The 13,089-nt window shown below is 39.3% G+C and overlaps 4 protein-coding genes and 1 long non-coding RNA gene across 9 annotated transcripts; 2 read left to right on the top strand and 3 right to left on the bottom strand.

Annotated features, from left to right (window-relative positions):
* Positions 1 to 448: 448 nt before the first annotated feature.
* On the bottom strand, positions 449 to 1,591 carry LOC110859300 (peroxiredoxin-5, mitochondrial). The gene is made up of 4 exons (XM_022108228.2): positions 1,305 to 1,591; positions 1,102 to 1,236; positions 908 to 1,012; positions 449 to 822 (listed from the first exon to the last, which is right to left on the bottom strand). Exons 1-4 carry the CDS (start codon positions 1,401 to 1,403, stop codon positions 595 to 597), a joined length of 567 nt encoding a protein of 188 aa, XP_021963920.1. The 5' UTR covers positions 1,404 to 1,591; the 3' UTR covers positions 449 to 594.
* Positions 1,592 to 1,660: 69 nt separating this feature from the next.
* Positions 1,661 to 2,833, top strand: LOC110859299. Its single transcript, XM_022108227.2, has 4 exons — positions 1,661 to 2,061; positions 2,156 to 2,289; positions 2,371 to 2,473; positions 2,553 to 2,833. The coding sequence occupies exons 1-4, from the start codon at positions 1,891 to 1,893 to the stop codon at positions 2,736 to 2,738; spliced, it is 594 nt and encodes a 197-aa protein (XP_021963919.1). The 5' UTR covers positions 1,661 to 1,890; the 3' UTR covers positions 2,739 to 2,833.
* A 2,192-nt stretch (positions 2,834 to 5,025) lies between these two features.
* Positions 5,026 to 5,863, bottom strand: LOC118438723. Its single transcript, XR_004837020.1, has 2 exons — positions 5,725 to 5,863; positions 5,026 to 5,651 (listed from the first exon to the last, which is right to left on the bottom strand). It is a non-coding gene; the product is annotated as an uncharacterized LOC118438723 (long non-coding RNA).
* Positions 5,864 to 5,913: 50 nt separating this feature from the next.
* Positions 5,914 to 6,935, top strand: LOC110859259 (D-aminoacyl-tRNA deacylase). The gene is made up of 5 exons (XM_022108160.2): positions 5,914 to 6,066; positions 6,151 to 6,241; positions 6,349 to 6,433; positions 6,507 to 6,657; positions 6,717 to 6,935. The coding sequence occupies exons 1-5, from the start codon at positions 6,024 to 6,026 to the stop codon at positions 6,800 to 6,802; spliced, it is 456 nt and encodes a 151-aa protein (XP_021963852.1). The 5' UTR covers positions 5,914 to 6,023; the 3' UTR covers positions 6,803 to 6,935.
* LOC110859257 (engulfment and cell motility protein 2) lies at positions 6,809 to 11,101 on the bottom strand. Of its 5 annotated transcripts, none has more exons than XM_022108158.2 (14): positions 10,645 to 11,100; positions 10,495 to 10,549; positions 10,359 to 10,422; positions 9,674 to 10,278; positions 9,519 to 9,585; positions 9,210 to 9,437; positions 8,993 to 9,133; positions 8,694 to 8,929; positions 8,359 to 8,551; positions 7,910 to 8,281; positions 7,741 to 7,827; positions 7,537 to 7,634; positions 7,310 to 7,440; positions 6,809 to 7,228 (listed from the first exon to the last, which is right to left on the bottom strand). In XM_022108158.2, the coding sequence occupies exons 4-14, from the start codon at positions 10,270 to 10,272 to the stop codon at positions 7,053 to 7,055; spliced, it is 2,328 nt and encodes a 775-aa protein (XP_021963850.1). In that variant the 5' UTR covers positions 10,273 to 10,278; positions 10,359 to 10,422; positions 10,495 to 10,549; positions 10,645 to 11,100; the 3' UTR covers positions 6,809 to 7,052. The 5 variants fall into 5 exon arrangements, with proteins under 5 accessions (XP_021963850.1, XP_021963849.1, XP_021963851.1 ...); XM_022108157.2 differs by having other exon boundaries at positions 10,500 to 10,549; XM_022108159.2 differs by having other exon boundaries at positions 9,020 to 9,133; positions 10,500 to 11,101.
* Positions 11,102 to 13,089: the final 1,988 nt, after the last annotated feature.

Genomic DNA, 13,089 nt, shown 5'->3' with positions numbered 1-13,089 from the left:
AACAATTTGCCCGCATTGCATATGGGCTCCATGCGACAAGACAAGATCATCATCATCATGCATGATATGTATCTATAAATAATTAAACTAAACACGATAGTTAATTTAATGGGTAGAAATTACACATGCCTCAGGACCGAAGAATTTGTAAGATTATCTGTATATGAATGTTTCATACTAATATACGTGTATTCTAAATTCTACATACGTGACTTCATATTCACTCGGTTATGAAATTTCATACCATAAAATAAATTTCAGGAATTTTCAGAACGGAGTCCAAGAAAGAGGTGGTTTCAGCAAATAGAAGCTTTACTAGATAGTAAGCTTGAACCATCAGACTTTAGAATGATATTAACTAGCAATTTATTCAATTATCCGAATGGTAATAAAGTGGAATTATAGCTTCTTTAGAATATGCAAAGCAAATGAACAGCACCAAAAATAATATTTTCTCTATTATTAATAGTCCTAACAATTTTATTAATATTATTCCTTCTATCAGTTGGATTTTATAAGTAAGACAAGATTTCTAGTATTCCACATCAAGCGAGAGGATGACAAGTCGCTCTGAAACATCTTGACGTTGACCGTTTACAACTTTTTGATGAAGCTATTGGAGACTGAACAAGTGAGGCCAGTCCCATCCGGCTCAACTTCTAGTGCCTTCACCACCCCATCGTCGACAAGCATGGCGTACCGTTTGGAGCGAACCGTTCCCAAAACGCCAGTCAAGTCAATGTCTAGTTCAATTGCTTTGGTGAACTCTGCACGAGGATCAGCTAACATTTGAACTTTCCCCTCTGCCTTGTGTGCATCACCCTAATTTAGAAAATTAAATAACCACACTCCTTATTGTAACTGAATTATTATTTTAATAAACTAATAGTTTGTTAGACAGACATACCCAGGCGGAATGAACGAACGGGTCGTTAACAGAGACGCAAATGATATCGCTTATACCCTTCCCTCGGATTTCTTCGACTTGCTGGACATATCCTGGTAAATGGGTCTATCAACGGCCATGAAACATTGCGATTACAGATACATACACCACAGAAACAAATTACATCATGCGCACGTTATTTATTAGAACAGTACCTTGGAGCATCCTGGAGTAAAACTTCCAGGAACACCGAAGATGATCACCTTCTTTCCCTTTGTCGCGTCGCTAATGTTGACCTTGTTAGCCGGGGTCCCTTCAAACAGGTCGACACTGGGAAGTTTATCTCCAACCTTCAAATACAAAACCAATAATGAATTATGTTTATAACGAACAACTAACGACGGTAACGACTAGTGACCTTAATGGGCATGATGGCAGATAAGTGGATAGACTTGTTGAAATTTCTGCTGATGACAGGAAGAAGAATGGAGGAGGTGAAGCGACACGCAGTTTGCATTAGGAACTGAATAGAAGATAACTGTCGGTTGCGAAGATTCCCGAGTCCGAATTAGTTCAATTAATCGATACTTGGTAGCCGATCAAAACCAACCGGTGACTCGATAAGATAACTTGCAAGTTGCAAACAAGAAAGAACAATTATTTTCTGTGACGAGAGGCCGAGAGGGAGAGTCATGTGTTTTCCATTCAGTCGCTGAATTTCAGTGGGAGTCTCAACCAGTCGTCTCATCAGCCCCATGTTTTCCGGTCCGGCTCAATAAATTTCTTTTTGATTCATACAACTTCGTAAAATTCGTTCAAGTTTATTTTTATTTATTTTTCTAATTTTGTGAATGAATCCAGTCTAATTTTTTCTAATATCTTGTCTACTACTGGGTATTGGTTTATTACAGTGTAAAAATGTAAAATTGTAAAGAAAACCCCAAATACTAGCGCAAAACAATTTATAATTTACTTTAGTTTACATTTGTCCCATAAACTACGAGATGATGGCAGCTACGAAATTGTTCAGGACCACTTTGACACTAGGAAATCGTTACATCTCGAACTTACCTTGTAATCAAGGCATATTGTCAATTTCACATTCGAGATTTAAGCCAGGAAATCAATCTTACAACAGAAGTTATGGGAGTATTTATGAGCCTGAATATTTAGATGTAAATAAACAATACTAGAAAACAAGATAAATAATAAATATTTGCATGATTTAACCGTTTCAAACCGGCCTTATGTCATTCATTCTTTTTGTAGGCCAAAGTTGTCGAAATTCCAGCGTACGACCTACTAAACATCCAACTAAAGGGGTATGATTTCCCTGTATTAGAAAAATACGGCAAATATGTCCATCACACGGCTGAAAGGTTTGGAATTACTGTAGAAGCAGCGTGAGTAATCTAAATCGTATGCTTATCTCTAGTTATCAAATTGTTCAGCTCATAATGTAGATGCTGATAATGTATTTTTAGATGGCCACATCCCTGCAAAAAACTTAGAGTAACCAAATTGAAGCCGGAAAGTACTGCAATTGACTGCGAGTATCCACTCAATATTTATGAACGCACCGTTCAAGTAGGAATAAATGAATATCAGTGTAAAACTGGTTAATTATTTAGATATTGAATTAAAGGTTGTTACTATTACTTGTCAGATGTCTGATGTGCCGTCTACTCTATTGCCAGTGTTAATCAACGTTGTTGAAGCTGCACTTCCGGCTGGAGTTACGCTCAGGGTCCACCCCCACCTCCCAGAATATACCGAAGATCGGTTTGTTCCTGACTTTGAACTTTTAAAGCTCAAAACCGAGTTGGATGATATGAAGGGGGATAAGAAATAAATTATGTTCTTGAATGTCAATAGTCAAATTTGCTACTATAATCTACTAGACTAAGTACATTATTAATAAACTACTGAATTAATTTGTTTTCATAATTTAGTTTAATAATTCGCAAGTTTGACAATTTGACATGAATGAGCCTCTTTGCTCTTTCTTTTCAAAATCCGAACAAAATTGAATTTTTGGTGAGCCTTTGAGTTTGGCTATTATCTTTTTTGGTTGCTGGCTGGTGGGCCATGACATTAGTGTCACCACTGGTCACTATGATTGTGTTTATTGCATAATTGAGCCTCTCCTCTAAACATAGCCAGTTTATGGTTTTGTTGACGAATGCTCCTGTCTACTGTGTCTAGTACTAAGGATAAGTTTATTTTTTTCACGATGCAATTTGCAAAATTATGAAGTTATACAACATTTACAATACGATGAGTACAATAGATGCGAACACACATAAAATATGTACATATGTGTCTAAATATGTACATGTGTTCTGTCAAACCTTTCACTACAGCCATCGTATAACTGATGTAATTATATGTCATTAAACTTTCCAAACTTTCTTTGGCAAATGAATTCTTTCCAAAACGAGATGAAACCTATCCCCCAACCAATCAATAGTAACAGAAGAAGTGCGTAAATGTGTTTAAGTTTCAGACTTTGTGGTCCGTTTCCAGCTAACTCTGACACAAGTTCCTGCTGACTCCTTCTTGTCTCGTGACCGTCTTTGTTACTTAAAAAATTTCGTGTCAACTGGTGAAAGAGGAGAGAGTAGTCAATCAGGTCCTGCTGTCCTTGGAAATGGTCAAGGATTCCAGCATCCCTTAGGCGTCTCATTACTTTCGTCACCCGGCGTTGAAACGGACCAGGACTCACAGTCCAATAAACCCGATTTGAGATTGACTCGGTCGACAACTCGTAAAACCTCCCACCCACAAAACGTTCGAATCCTCTAGCGCAGGCAGACAATAAAAAACTATCCGCTACGAGGATCATATTTCCCGATGTGAACTGTTTATTTATGTCATACAACTTTTCATCCGCTAGAGCCTTTGTATCTGCTATTTCTTGCAAAATATGCTGCAATAATTCGACCCGCTTTGGATTAGTGTGGCGACATGATTCTATTTCTGAATTTATAAACTCGTCAATTGACGTCGTTTGCCCAGGGCGGAATCCAAGTGCCAAAATTCGTCGTCTTTCCTGGTCCGTTTTCAATTCGGGAAATGTTTTCAGCCATGAAATCCCGATTTGCGGTCGCATCAAGTAGCTCACCAGCGAACTCCGATACGTGTCTGTGATGATGAGACAGTAAAACAACCAGTTGCAGAGAATCAACCGGAAATAGAATTTGATGGAGGGCAATGTCTGGTGCCTCTCTTCACATTGGTCCAACAAGGGACGGACTACCACGGAGGAAATCGTTGTATACTGATCCTTGGAGTTTATATTATTTGTATTCCCATTACTTCCGACCAGTTTCAGTTCCAAGTTAAGCGTCAGTCCTAAAGTGAGGATGTGAACAGCGATAAGAACAAGTGTGGCTAGGAAAATGTTAAAGCCGAGGGGTCCAACGAGCAACAAAAATGTGAGGAAACGGTTGACTCTTCTACACGACATGAATTTTACTTGCACAATATTTCCAGACCAGAATAGCTCGGAACCTTTCCTTCGATCCAACTGCTTCTGGAAAGTGTCCACGGACCAGTTAATGTCGACATGGTGGGCCGAGTCTCCTTTTGGGCACTTGGAGTAGCTCACATTGAGATGCGACATGATGACTTTCAGCGTCATGTGGACTTGACTACGCGCATCTGTCCGTCTCGTAGTTTGATTTAGTTTATCGTAGAAGTCCAAAACAAGGCTACTCATGGATCTTAAGAGATTGTCAATTTCATCGTGAGATCGAATATTTGACCTTTTAGATATTTCAGTGAAAATAATGAGACATTTTTGTCTATCTTGGAGAGTGCTTGTATTTAAGTCAAATTCGCTAAACTTTAGCTGATATGAAAAATTAAATCCAAAAACTACTAGTTGAAATGCGTAATAATTGACAAATCGTATAACTCTCGCCATACTTCTAGATGTGCAATGCCTTAAAAACACTACGCAAGTATATACGCACCGCTTGAGAATAATATGAGTGAAGGAAGAATATACTCACTCGTCATTCGCCAAGAATGGACTAAATTTTGAGACAAGATCTCAAGTACATTTGTATAACTCAGAAAGGCTCATCTCTTATTCTGACGAGTGTTTGCGTTCTTGTTCTATTGTTCACTCATTCAATATAGCTTTCTTTCAGTTTGAAACATTCTTTTGTTACATTCTAAGCACTACATATGTTTCTGAACAATTGGTCTTCAAACATAACATTCAACTGAGTTTATTCTTAAAAAATCAATGGCTACTATTTTATGCTCACAATTTATACACTATATAGTTAAAAATGTGCATTATGTAACAAATATAAATTAGGTGATGTAGTGTTTAAATATATGTTTTTTCATTGTATGTCACGGGATTGTAGTATTGAACGTTTATGAATGCCTTTTTGCATAAAAAGCTACCACAATACAGCTTTGATTTAGCCCGAACCAGTAGTGATTAGTTTATCATTTTAATTCATAAAACTCACCAAAATCATCAACTATGATTCCTAACGCACGACATTGCTAAAGACTAATCAAATTATGTAAAAAAAAAAATAATAAAATGATTGTTAATAGTCGTCAAATCATAGTCGGACCATGGTCCATGGTGCATCGACCATTTTTTCGTGATCCATCCATAGATGGTCCATTGCGAAGTATGGTCGCGAGAAGAGCGAACATGGTAAATGTGGGTCGAGCTGATGCAACGGATTAGGACATCGCCTGGAACTTGCTGTAGAAGACGTATTCGCTCATTTTTCTGAAGAGAGTTTATAATTTGTGCATTTGCATTTGTAGGATAATGTAGGTACAAAGTCATTGAGCGGCGTTACCCATGTTCAGGTGTCCATTCCTTGGTGGAGAGGCATGGGATGAATGAAACAATGAAACCACTTTGGGAGTCTTCTTGTTCCATGGGGTTCTGAACGCATCAAAATCTGAGAGGGGCAAGCAGTGAGAGAGCCATGGAACAAGATATACTTTCCTCAGTGAAACTGATTGGGTTGGCGCTCAACAAGGTTGGATTCTGGTGAATATGTTTTAAATAAAACCAATTCATATAAATTAACGAATATCAAAGTGCAGCAAAATACCAAAATTTTGATCATCTGTGATAACATATAAAATAAGCATGAGAGCTGTCATTCAACGGGTGACGTCTGCTAGCGTAACAGGTAAGATCAATCGTATAGAAGAGTTTATTTTTCAAATGGTAATTATTTTACCCTGCCTTATAAAATAATTTTGATTGTTAACAGTAAACGATGAACTGATCAGCTCTATTGGAAAAGGGATCTGTGTCCTGGTTGGTATATCTAGAGATGACACCGACAAAGATATGGAATACATGTAGAGAAAACAACATACATTTTGTATTTAAATAATTTTAACTTGATGATACTTATGTAAGTAGCTTAGTTTTCTGAAACTTTTAATATTATTACGTATGGAATTAGTGTTCGAAAACTTCTCAACATCCGGATTTGGGACGGGGACAGCGGAAAGCGATGGCAGCAAAGCGTGACTCAGAAAAAGCTAGAGGTGCACCTTTCTAGTTAATTATTTACAACTAACATGTATTGTAATTGATAAAGCCGCTTAATTTTTTTAATAGATTTTATGCGTTAGTCAATTCACTTTGTATCACGTTCTCAAAGGAAACAGCCCTGATTTTCACCAAGCAATGGCAGCAGCAGAATCTAAAGAATTCTTTGACAAGTTTGTGGCTAAACTGAAGGATGCATACGACTCAAATTTAGTGAAAGGTAGCAAAATATATTTAATTATTTAATTGCACTTTTATACAAATGTATTTAATTTCCAGAAGGTAAATTCGGACATTATATGCAAGTAAATATTCAAGGAGACGGACCAGTAACAATTCAACTGGAATCGCCAAAACAAAGTTAACGAATGTCAAGATATTTATATTTTAATTTAAAGTTATGTCTACATACACAAAGACTAGCAAGTTTTATTATTTGTAATATTTAACATTCGAAATATGGTATAAAAGTTTAGTATGAAACTACGAAATCTAAAATGGCAAATATAAAATGCTTTTGTTCATCTGTACGTCATTTTCATTTTGTAGTTAATTTTTGTGCTATGCAAAAATAGACGGTGATGCATAGGATGCATCATCAGCAATAGTGTCGCATCATTTTCCATTTACTTGCAAAGCACTAAAGTCAAATGATAGAGGAAGTTCTGGAATGGGTGGAGCTACTTGTGGCAATTCTGGCAGGCCTTCAATTTCAAGAAGTCTAAGTTTAATTTCCATGTGGAGCAAGGTTTCAAGGTCTTCTTTGGCAGCATCGCTATTCATTGGTTTCCCTGTATTGAAGACAACGTGAAAATTAGTAGAATGAACGAATATACGATAAGATATTTACAAAATATCTAATTTGTAATTACCAAGCAGGGCATTAATCCCATCGGTCCAAACATCAAATGTACGTTTATCTGGGGCGACAAAGTCAACAGTTTGAAAAGACTCCTTCTCCGTAACCAAGCTAAATGCTAAAGAGCCACTGCTTTTCTTGCCCCTGAAAAATTAGCACAAATTTATACACAACCATCACTCAATCACACATAGCTTGGGCGAACAAGAAGACAAATGAAACCATAATTATTCTTCGTACTTTGATTCTTTCATGTGAGGACAATCCTTTCCTGTAAGCAGATCCTTAATATCAACCACGTTTATCTTGCTCGGGAGCTCCTCAGGGAGTGGTGTTGCCTTTTTGGTTAGCAGTAAGAAATATATAATTAATTATTATGCAGTGTCGCATAGAACAGGACAGGATTATCTATCTCGATTTATATTGCAAAAAAGTGACTCTAACCTTTTCTTCACATTCGCCATAATGAAACACCTTTCCATTTGGAGATAATCGGCAGAACCAAAACTTTTCCCTTACTCTAATCAGCGTCTGCCAAAAAATAAGCATGGTTGCATAGACATACAAATAAGGCCAACTTATAGGACCAATTGCGTAATAAATAAAAACTCACCAAGCCACGGGATGTAAACTTGTTAAATCTGGTCCCTGTTACCAAATAATTAATTCTATTTTGCTTGATGAGGTCAATCATTTCAGGTTCCAGCTTCTTTCTTAATTCTTGAATAGGCTGCGCTTGTAACTCCCACTCTTCACGACTAGACCGCTCTTGCTGACGAATTTTCATAATTTCAGCATACGACATACCATTTAATAGACTTCTCACAACTTCAAATGTCTCAGGGGTTTTCCGCAAAGTGCGAACAATTTGTTCTCGAACCACGTCAAATACTTTATCAAAATCTTCAGCGGTTGCTCTCATTTCTTTCCAAGTTTTTGTGACCAACTGGGAACAAATGCAGAACAGCTCTTCGAAGGGCTTATCCTGCATTCGAAGCAAGTTACACATTATGCAAGTGTACCGTAGAAGAAATGAAGCAAAGAGAATGAAAAAAAACTTACATGGCGAAAGAAAAAGGGATAAAAAGTTCCGTTTTGTTCGTCTGGCTGTTCCCCCATTTTGAGTAGTTCAGATAATACATTGACCAAACTAATTGATGATCGGGCAAAAGGACACTCCGCTCCACTGGCTCGGCAAATCCCATCCAAAACAATTTTATTGTAGTTTTCAGTGTGCACTGTTGCAAGATGATACCTATATAAAAAAAATAACCAACATTACGCAGGAGACTTCGTAGAAGGGTTTATCTGATTTTACTGCAGATTGTGTGATTGTGTCAGTGGCTCTTTAAAATATTCAATGATTTTTCGAACTCTACAAGTCTGGAAATTCTCACATGCAATCCAGTGCCAGTGTCCCGGGTGGAACGACGGTAAAATCCATTTCTGGATTAGAGTCGTTCGTGAATCCTAATCGTTGATAGTCCCTCTTCGCATTTGGTTTTTCCCTTTTAGCCGCATACGTATTCGCAGTGTCAAAACTGATGGCGGTATAATTTCCAGAAGAGTCTGCAGATTCGAATGCAATTCTAAATAACTCTTTGATTTTAAAGAGAGCCCCTTGATCCTGGTCCTACAAAAGACATACTTGGTTGAATTTAACAATTTAAATAATTTATCCACTCCACAAACTTACGTCAGAAACGAAGGTGTAAGGATGTACCTGTTGTACATTAACTGGTGTCTGCCTTTTCTCATCCAACATATTCAAAAGTAATGTTTGCATGACATATAACTCGTGTGTAGTTTCTGATGATCGATCTCCCGGCGACTTTAGCTATAATTTTTAATAGCTTAACTCTTCATGCTCATCAATGGCTCTCTTCTTAATATTCTTAAATCTCGTTACTTACAAACTGTTCAATGATAGTATCGCGGAACTTTGGAGATCCGAGTGTCGTCGCCAGTGATTTCCGTTTTGAGAGGTCAGCTTTACTCAATAAAGCATTTATAAGAGCAAGAGCATTTTGCTTAACTCTAGAGTCCGCAGAGGTTTGTATATGCATTTTCATAGTTGTAAGGCTGACTTCCTTTTCTATTTGAGCGTAAGCATTCCCAGAAGCAATTGCGTTTTCCAAAACCTGGAAAAAAAATCGCAGTGTTCATGGTCAAACTATAGATCCAATTTAGAATGTGATAGATTATTATTAAGCAGTCACTACCTGCAACGCAGGGCCGATCAATTTTGGTGGAGGAGATGAGGAAGGGCGATTTACGTAGAACGCGACCCTTTAAATACAAACGTTCGTCATTAACTCAAGACATAATTATCAGTACTAATTTGCTGTAAATTATAAAACAACGCAGGAGTAGTTACCTCGAAATTACTCCAGATTGCACTTTGTCCCACGTCGCATCGTTGGACAACATCATAATGTCCAAAAGAGCTTGTAGGGCAAAAGCAAATCCCTCCTTTTGCCAATCAATCGGCTTCTCTTTCTCCATCAAGTCCAGCAGTGTTGGGAGACCCCCAATGCCCACAAACACATCCGCGACCGTGGGGTCTGAAGCGTTTCTCGAAAGTTTTGCCATCCCATCCACAATTTCCTTGTCGTTGTTGCTCTTCATTTTGGACATGATTTCTTCACAGAGTTTGATTGGAGAGAATTGCATGCTCACTAATTTTCCACTGAGCTCCTTCCTCCTTTCCTCCGTGACGTAGTGACTTGGTGGTTCTGAAAATTTGAGGGCGTAATCACTGGGGTTTGAATAACACCAGACTTTGCAAACGGTTTCCACTGCGAATGCAATTGGTTTGTCATGCGGCAAATGGACCAGTTCTCCTCCTTTGTCTGATTCGCGAAAAGGAGTGGTTATTCCGAATTTGATGTCATTGGGGTTCGACAAGGTCATGGCAGTTGTGTCTCCTGTCTTATGGATCATTGATGAATTGATCTTTTCCGCCTGCTTCGACATTTTATTCTGTAAAATCATTTAGAAATAAATCTTTCATGTATGTCAGATTAAAATATTATACACTCTAAAATGTTGTGTACAATTACAGAGAGATTCACTATTTAATCCGTAGCAAATATGTAAACCCTTGGACTGGTTATTCTACGCCCCCTGAAATATAGAATACATACATGTAATGACATTTGATTTATGTGCAACTTGTTTAAAATTAAATCGTGTTACCTTACATTAATTGGTTTCAAACGCGTGGAAAAAATATATCTTTTAACGCTCGATTCTAGTAATTTTAAAAATTAATGTAGGACTATCTCTGAGCAGTCAGCTCATTCAACCAACAGGATAAATATGTGAAACTTGTAAAGTCCGACGTACTATTAGTCACATCACGAATGAGGATAAATTGACCACATCCGGTACTCTTGTACGGAATGATAGCTTGGCTTGCCTGGTCCAACCAACTTGACAATAATGTTAATAATAGTTACGTTTAAAGCTGTGCAGAAACAACATTTGTTAACTATGTAAGTTCCCGAAACTCGAAATCAAAGCGTGGTTGTTGTAACTAGTTGTAAGTCAGAACACCGGCACGTGGGACAATAATCCTAATTTTTTATAGCAACGTCCAGCCCAGCCCCAATTAACAATTAAAACATTTGACAGTGACACCTTGACACTACACTCGCCGAAGAAATTAAATGTCTGTTTTGATGGGAAGATTACTCATCCAGACTCCGTGTTGGTAAACATGCTTGCTCTATGCTCCGCTCTATGTACCATTACAGCCTTCACTCTCTTGGATAGCCATCCAGAGTACTGGACCAGTACGCTTTAAATTGGATTATATGACATGACAAAAGAAATAATATATGCACCTAATTTAGTGCGAAATTTTAGGAAAGCTTCTCGTCCATATCCTCCTTCCCATGATGTCGCAATCGAAAGACTGACTTCAGATTCGAAATCAGCGACCAAAAAACTATAAGAATCGATATTTTGCCACCCCAAACAACGTTGATATAATTAATTGAATTATTTGTAACAATTGTAAACACGGAACATGTGGACATGTAGATATTGGCATATCAGCCATAAGCCACCCCTCCTTTTGAAAACCCCCACTGACCTTTTTGAAACTTTTAATGCACTAAATGCAAGATCATACTGCCCTTCAACTAAAAAATAGGCTGATTTGACCAGTTTCAAGTCAGGTCATTGAACCTTTTCCTTGCAAAAGTGACCACAGTTTGTGTTTAGGGGGACAAAGTTGCCTAGTACAAGTTCCGTTCCGCAATTTTTTTAGTCTGCGGGAGGCGCTTGTGGGGGACGTGTCCCTGGGTGAGCTCCCCATTGCAGCTGCGCCCTTGGGCCGCCCTGCCTCTCTGGGGAGTCGGGTCCACCCGTGGTTTGTCCCACAGCCCCGACTCTCTTCCCGTCGGAGGGGTGGTCCGGGGGAGCAATGCTGCAAGGGGAGAGCCTTACGGGAAGGTCCCCCCTTCAATGCTCCTCCCATCAAGCAGGCTCACCGGGTGGGGAGCCGGCGGGGCTTGCCAAAAGTGCGGGTGGCGCTTGGCAAGTGAGAGGGGCTCTCTACCTCCAACCCTTGGGTGACCGGGCTCTTTAGCTTGCACTCCCCTTGGGGCCGGCCGGGTTCCCGAGTTCGAAGGCTTAATGGGGGCCGATTTACGGGTGCGCTCCCACCTCGTAAGGCGAGGGTCAGACGGGCCCCCTAGGGGAACGCGGTTGCAGAGGCGGCGACGTGGGCAGGGCTTTCCCGGCCGGTGGAGGTAGACCCCCGCGGATGCATTCGGGCGTCCGCGGGGGCCGACCCGCGTGGAGCACAAGGGAGCGACGTCCTCGTCGTGTGCTCTGGAAACGCCCTTCTTAGGGCGGCTAACAGCTCCCCCCCTTATAAATGCACTGCATGGCGACAACCTTTGTTGCCATTTCGTCGCCATGCCATAACTTCGCCATTTATCGTCCGATTTCCACCAAACTTCGACAGAGACTTCTTTTCGGTGTTATCGACATGTCGCAAGGTCCCACCCGTCGCCACCACCTTGTTTTCGCCAAATTTCGTCGCCATAACTTCGCCATTTCTCGTTCGATTTGCATGAAATTTGGCACAACACTTCTTTTTGGTTCTGTCGACATGTCGCAATGTCCCACGCACCGCCACCCCCTTGTTTTCGCCAAATTCTGTCGCCATGTCATAACTTCCCCATTTCTCATTCCGATATACCAAGGTTCTGAATCTTACTTAGTTACGTGTCTACATAAGGTTAGCTCACTTGATGGTAAATTTTGTGACCGAGAGCTTGGGACGAGTTTGGGAGTATTTTTGGAAAAAAATTCGTTTCCACGCGGAGTTAAGGCCATTTTAATGTAAATTTATAAAATAATTATAATTGAAGCCTTTTCTATGGCACCGCGCCATGAAAACGGTGTAAATTAATCGTGGTCACTGCCGGTGATGACAATTATCATCATTATTTTATAAATTTACATTAAAATGGCCTTAACTCCGCGTGGAAACGAATTTTTTTCCAAAAAATACTCCCAAACTCGTCCCAAGCTCTCGGTCACAAAATTTACCATCAAGTGAGCTAACCTTATGTAGACAAAAATAAAATTAAGTAAAATTCAGGACCTTGCGATATACCATATTGAACCAAATTTGAAATGTGTCTAAATGTGAGTCATTAATCCAATTTCTCAAAATTGGCAAAAACAATAACGGTTTTGGGACATTTTGGACCCCCTCCAATTTTATAAAAAGTTGTCATGAATCGGCTCTTATTTACCTCTTCATGCACATAA

The sequence above is a fragment of the Folsomia candida genome, unplaced genomic scaffold (assembly GCF_002217175.1).
Source record: "Folsomia candida strain VU population unplaced genomic scaffold, ASM221717v1 Fcan01_Sc025, whole genome shotgun sequence".
NCBI classification, from domain to species: domain Eukaryota; kingdom Metazoa; phylum Arthropoda; class Collembola; order Entomobryomorpha; family Isotomidae; genus Folsomia; species Folsomia candida.
The sequence above is the reverse complement of the archived record's forward strand: the minus strand, read 5'-3'. Positions and strand labels throughout refer to the sequence as shown.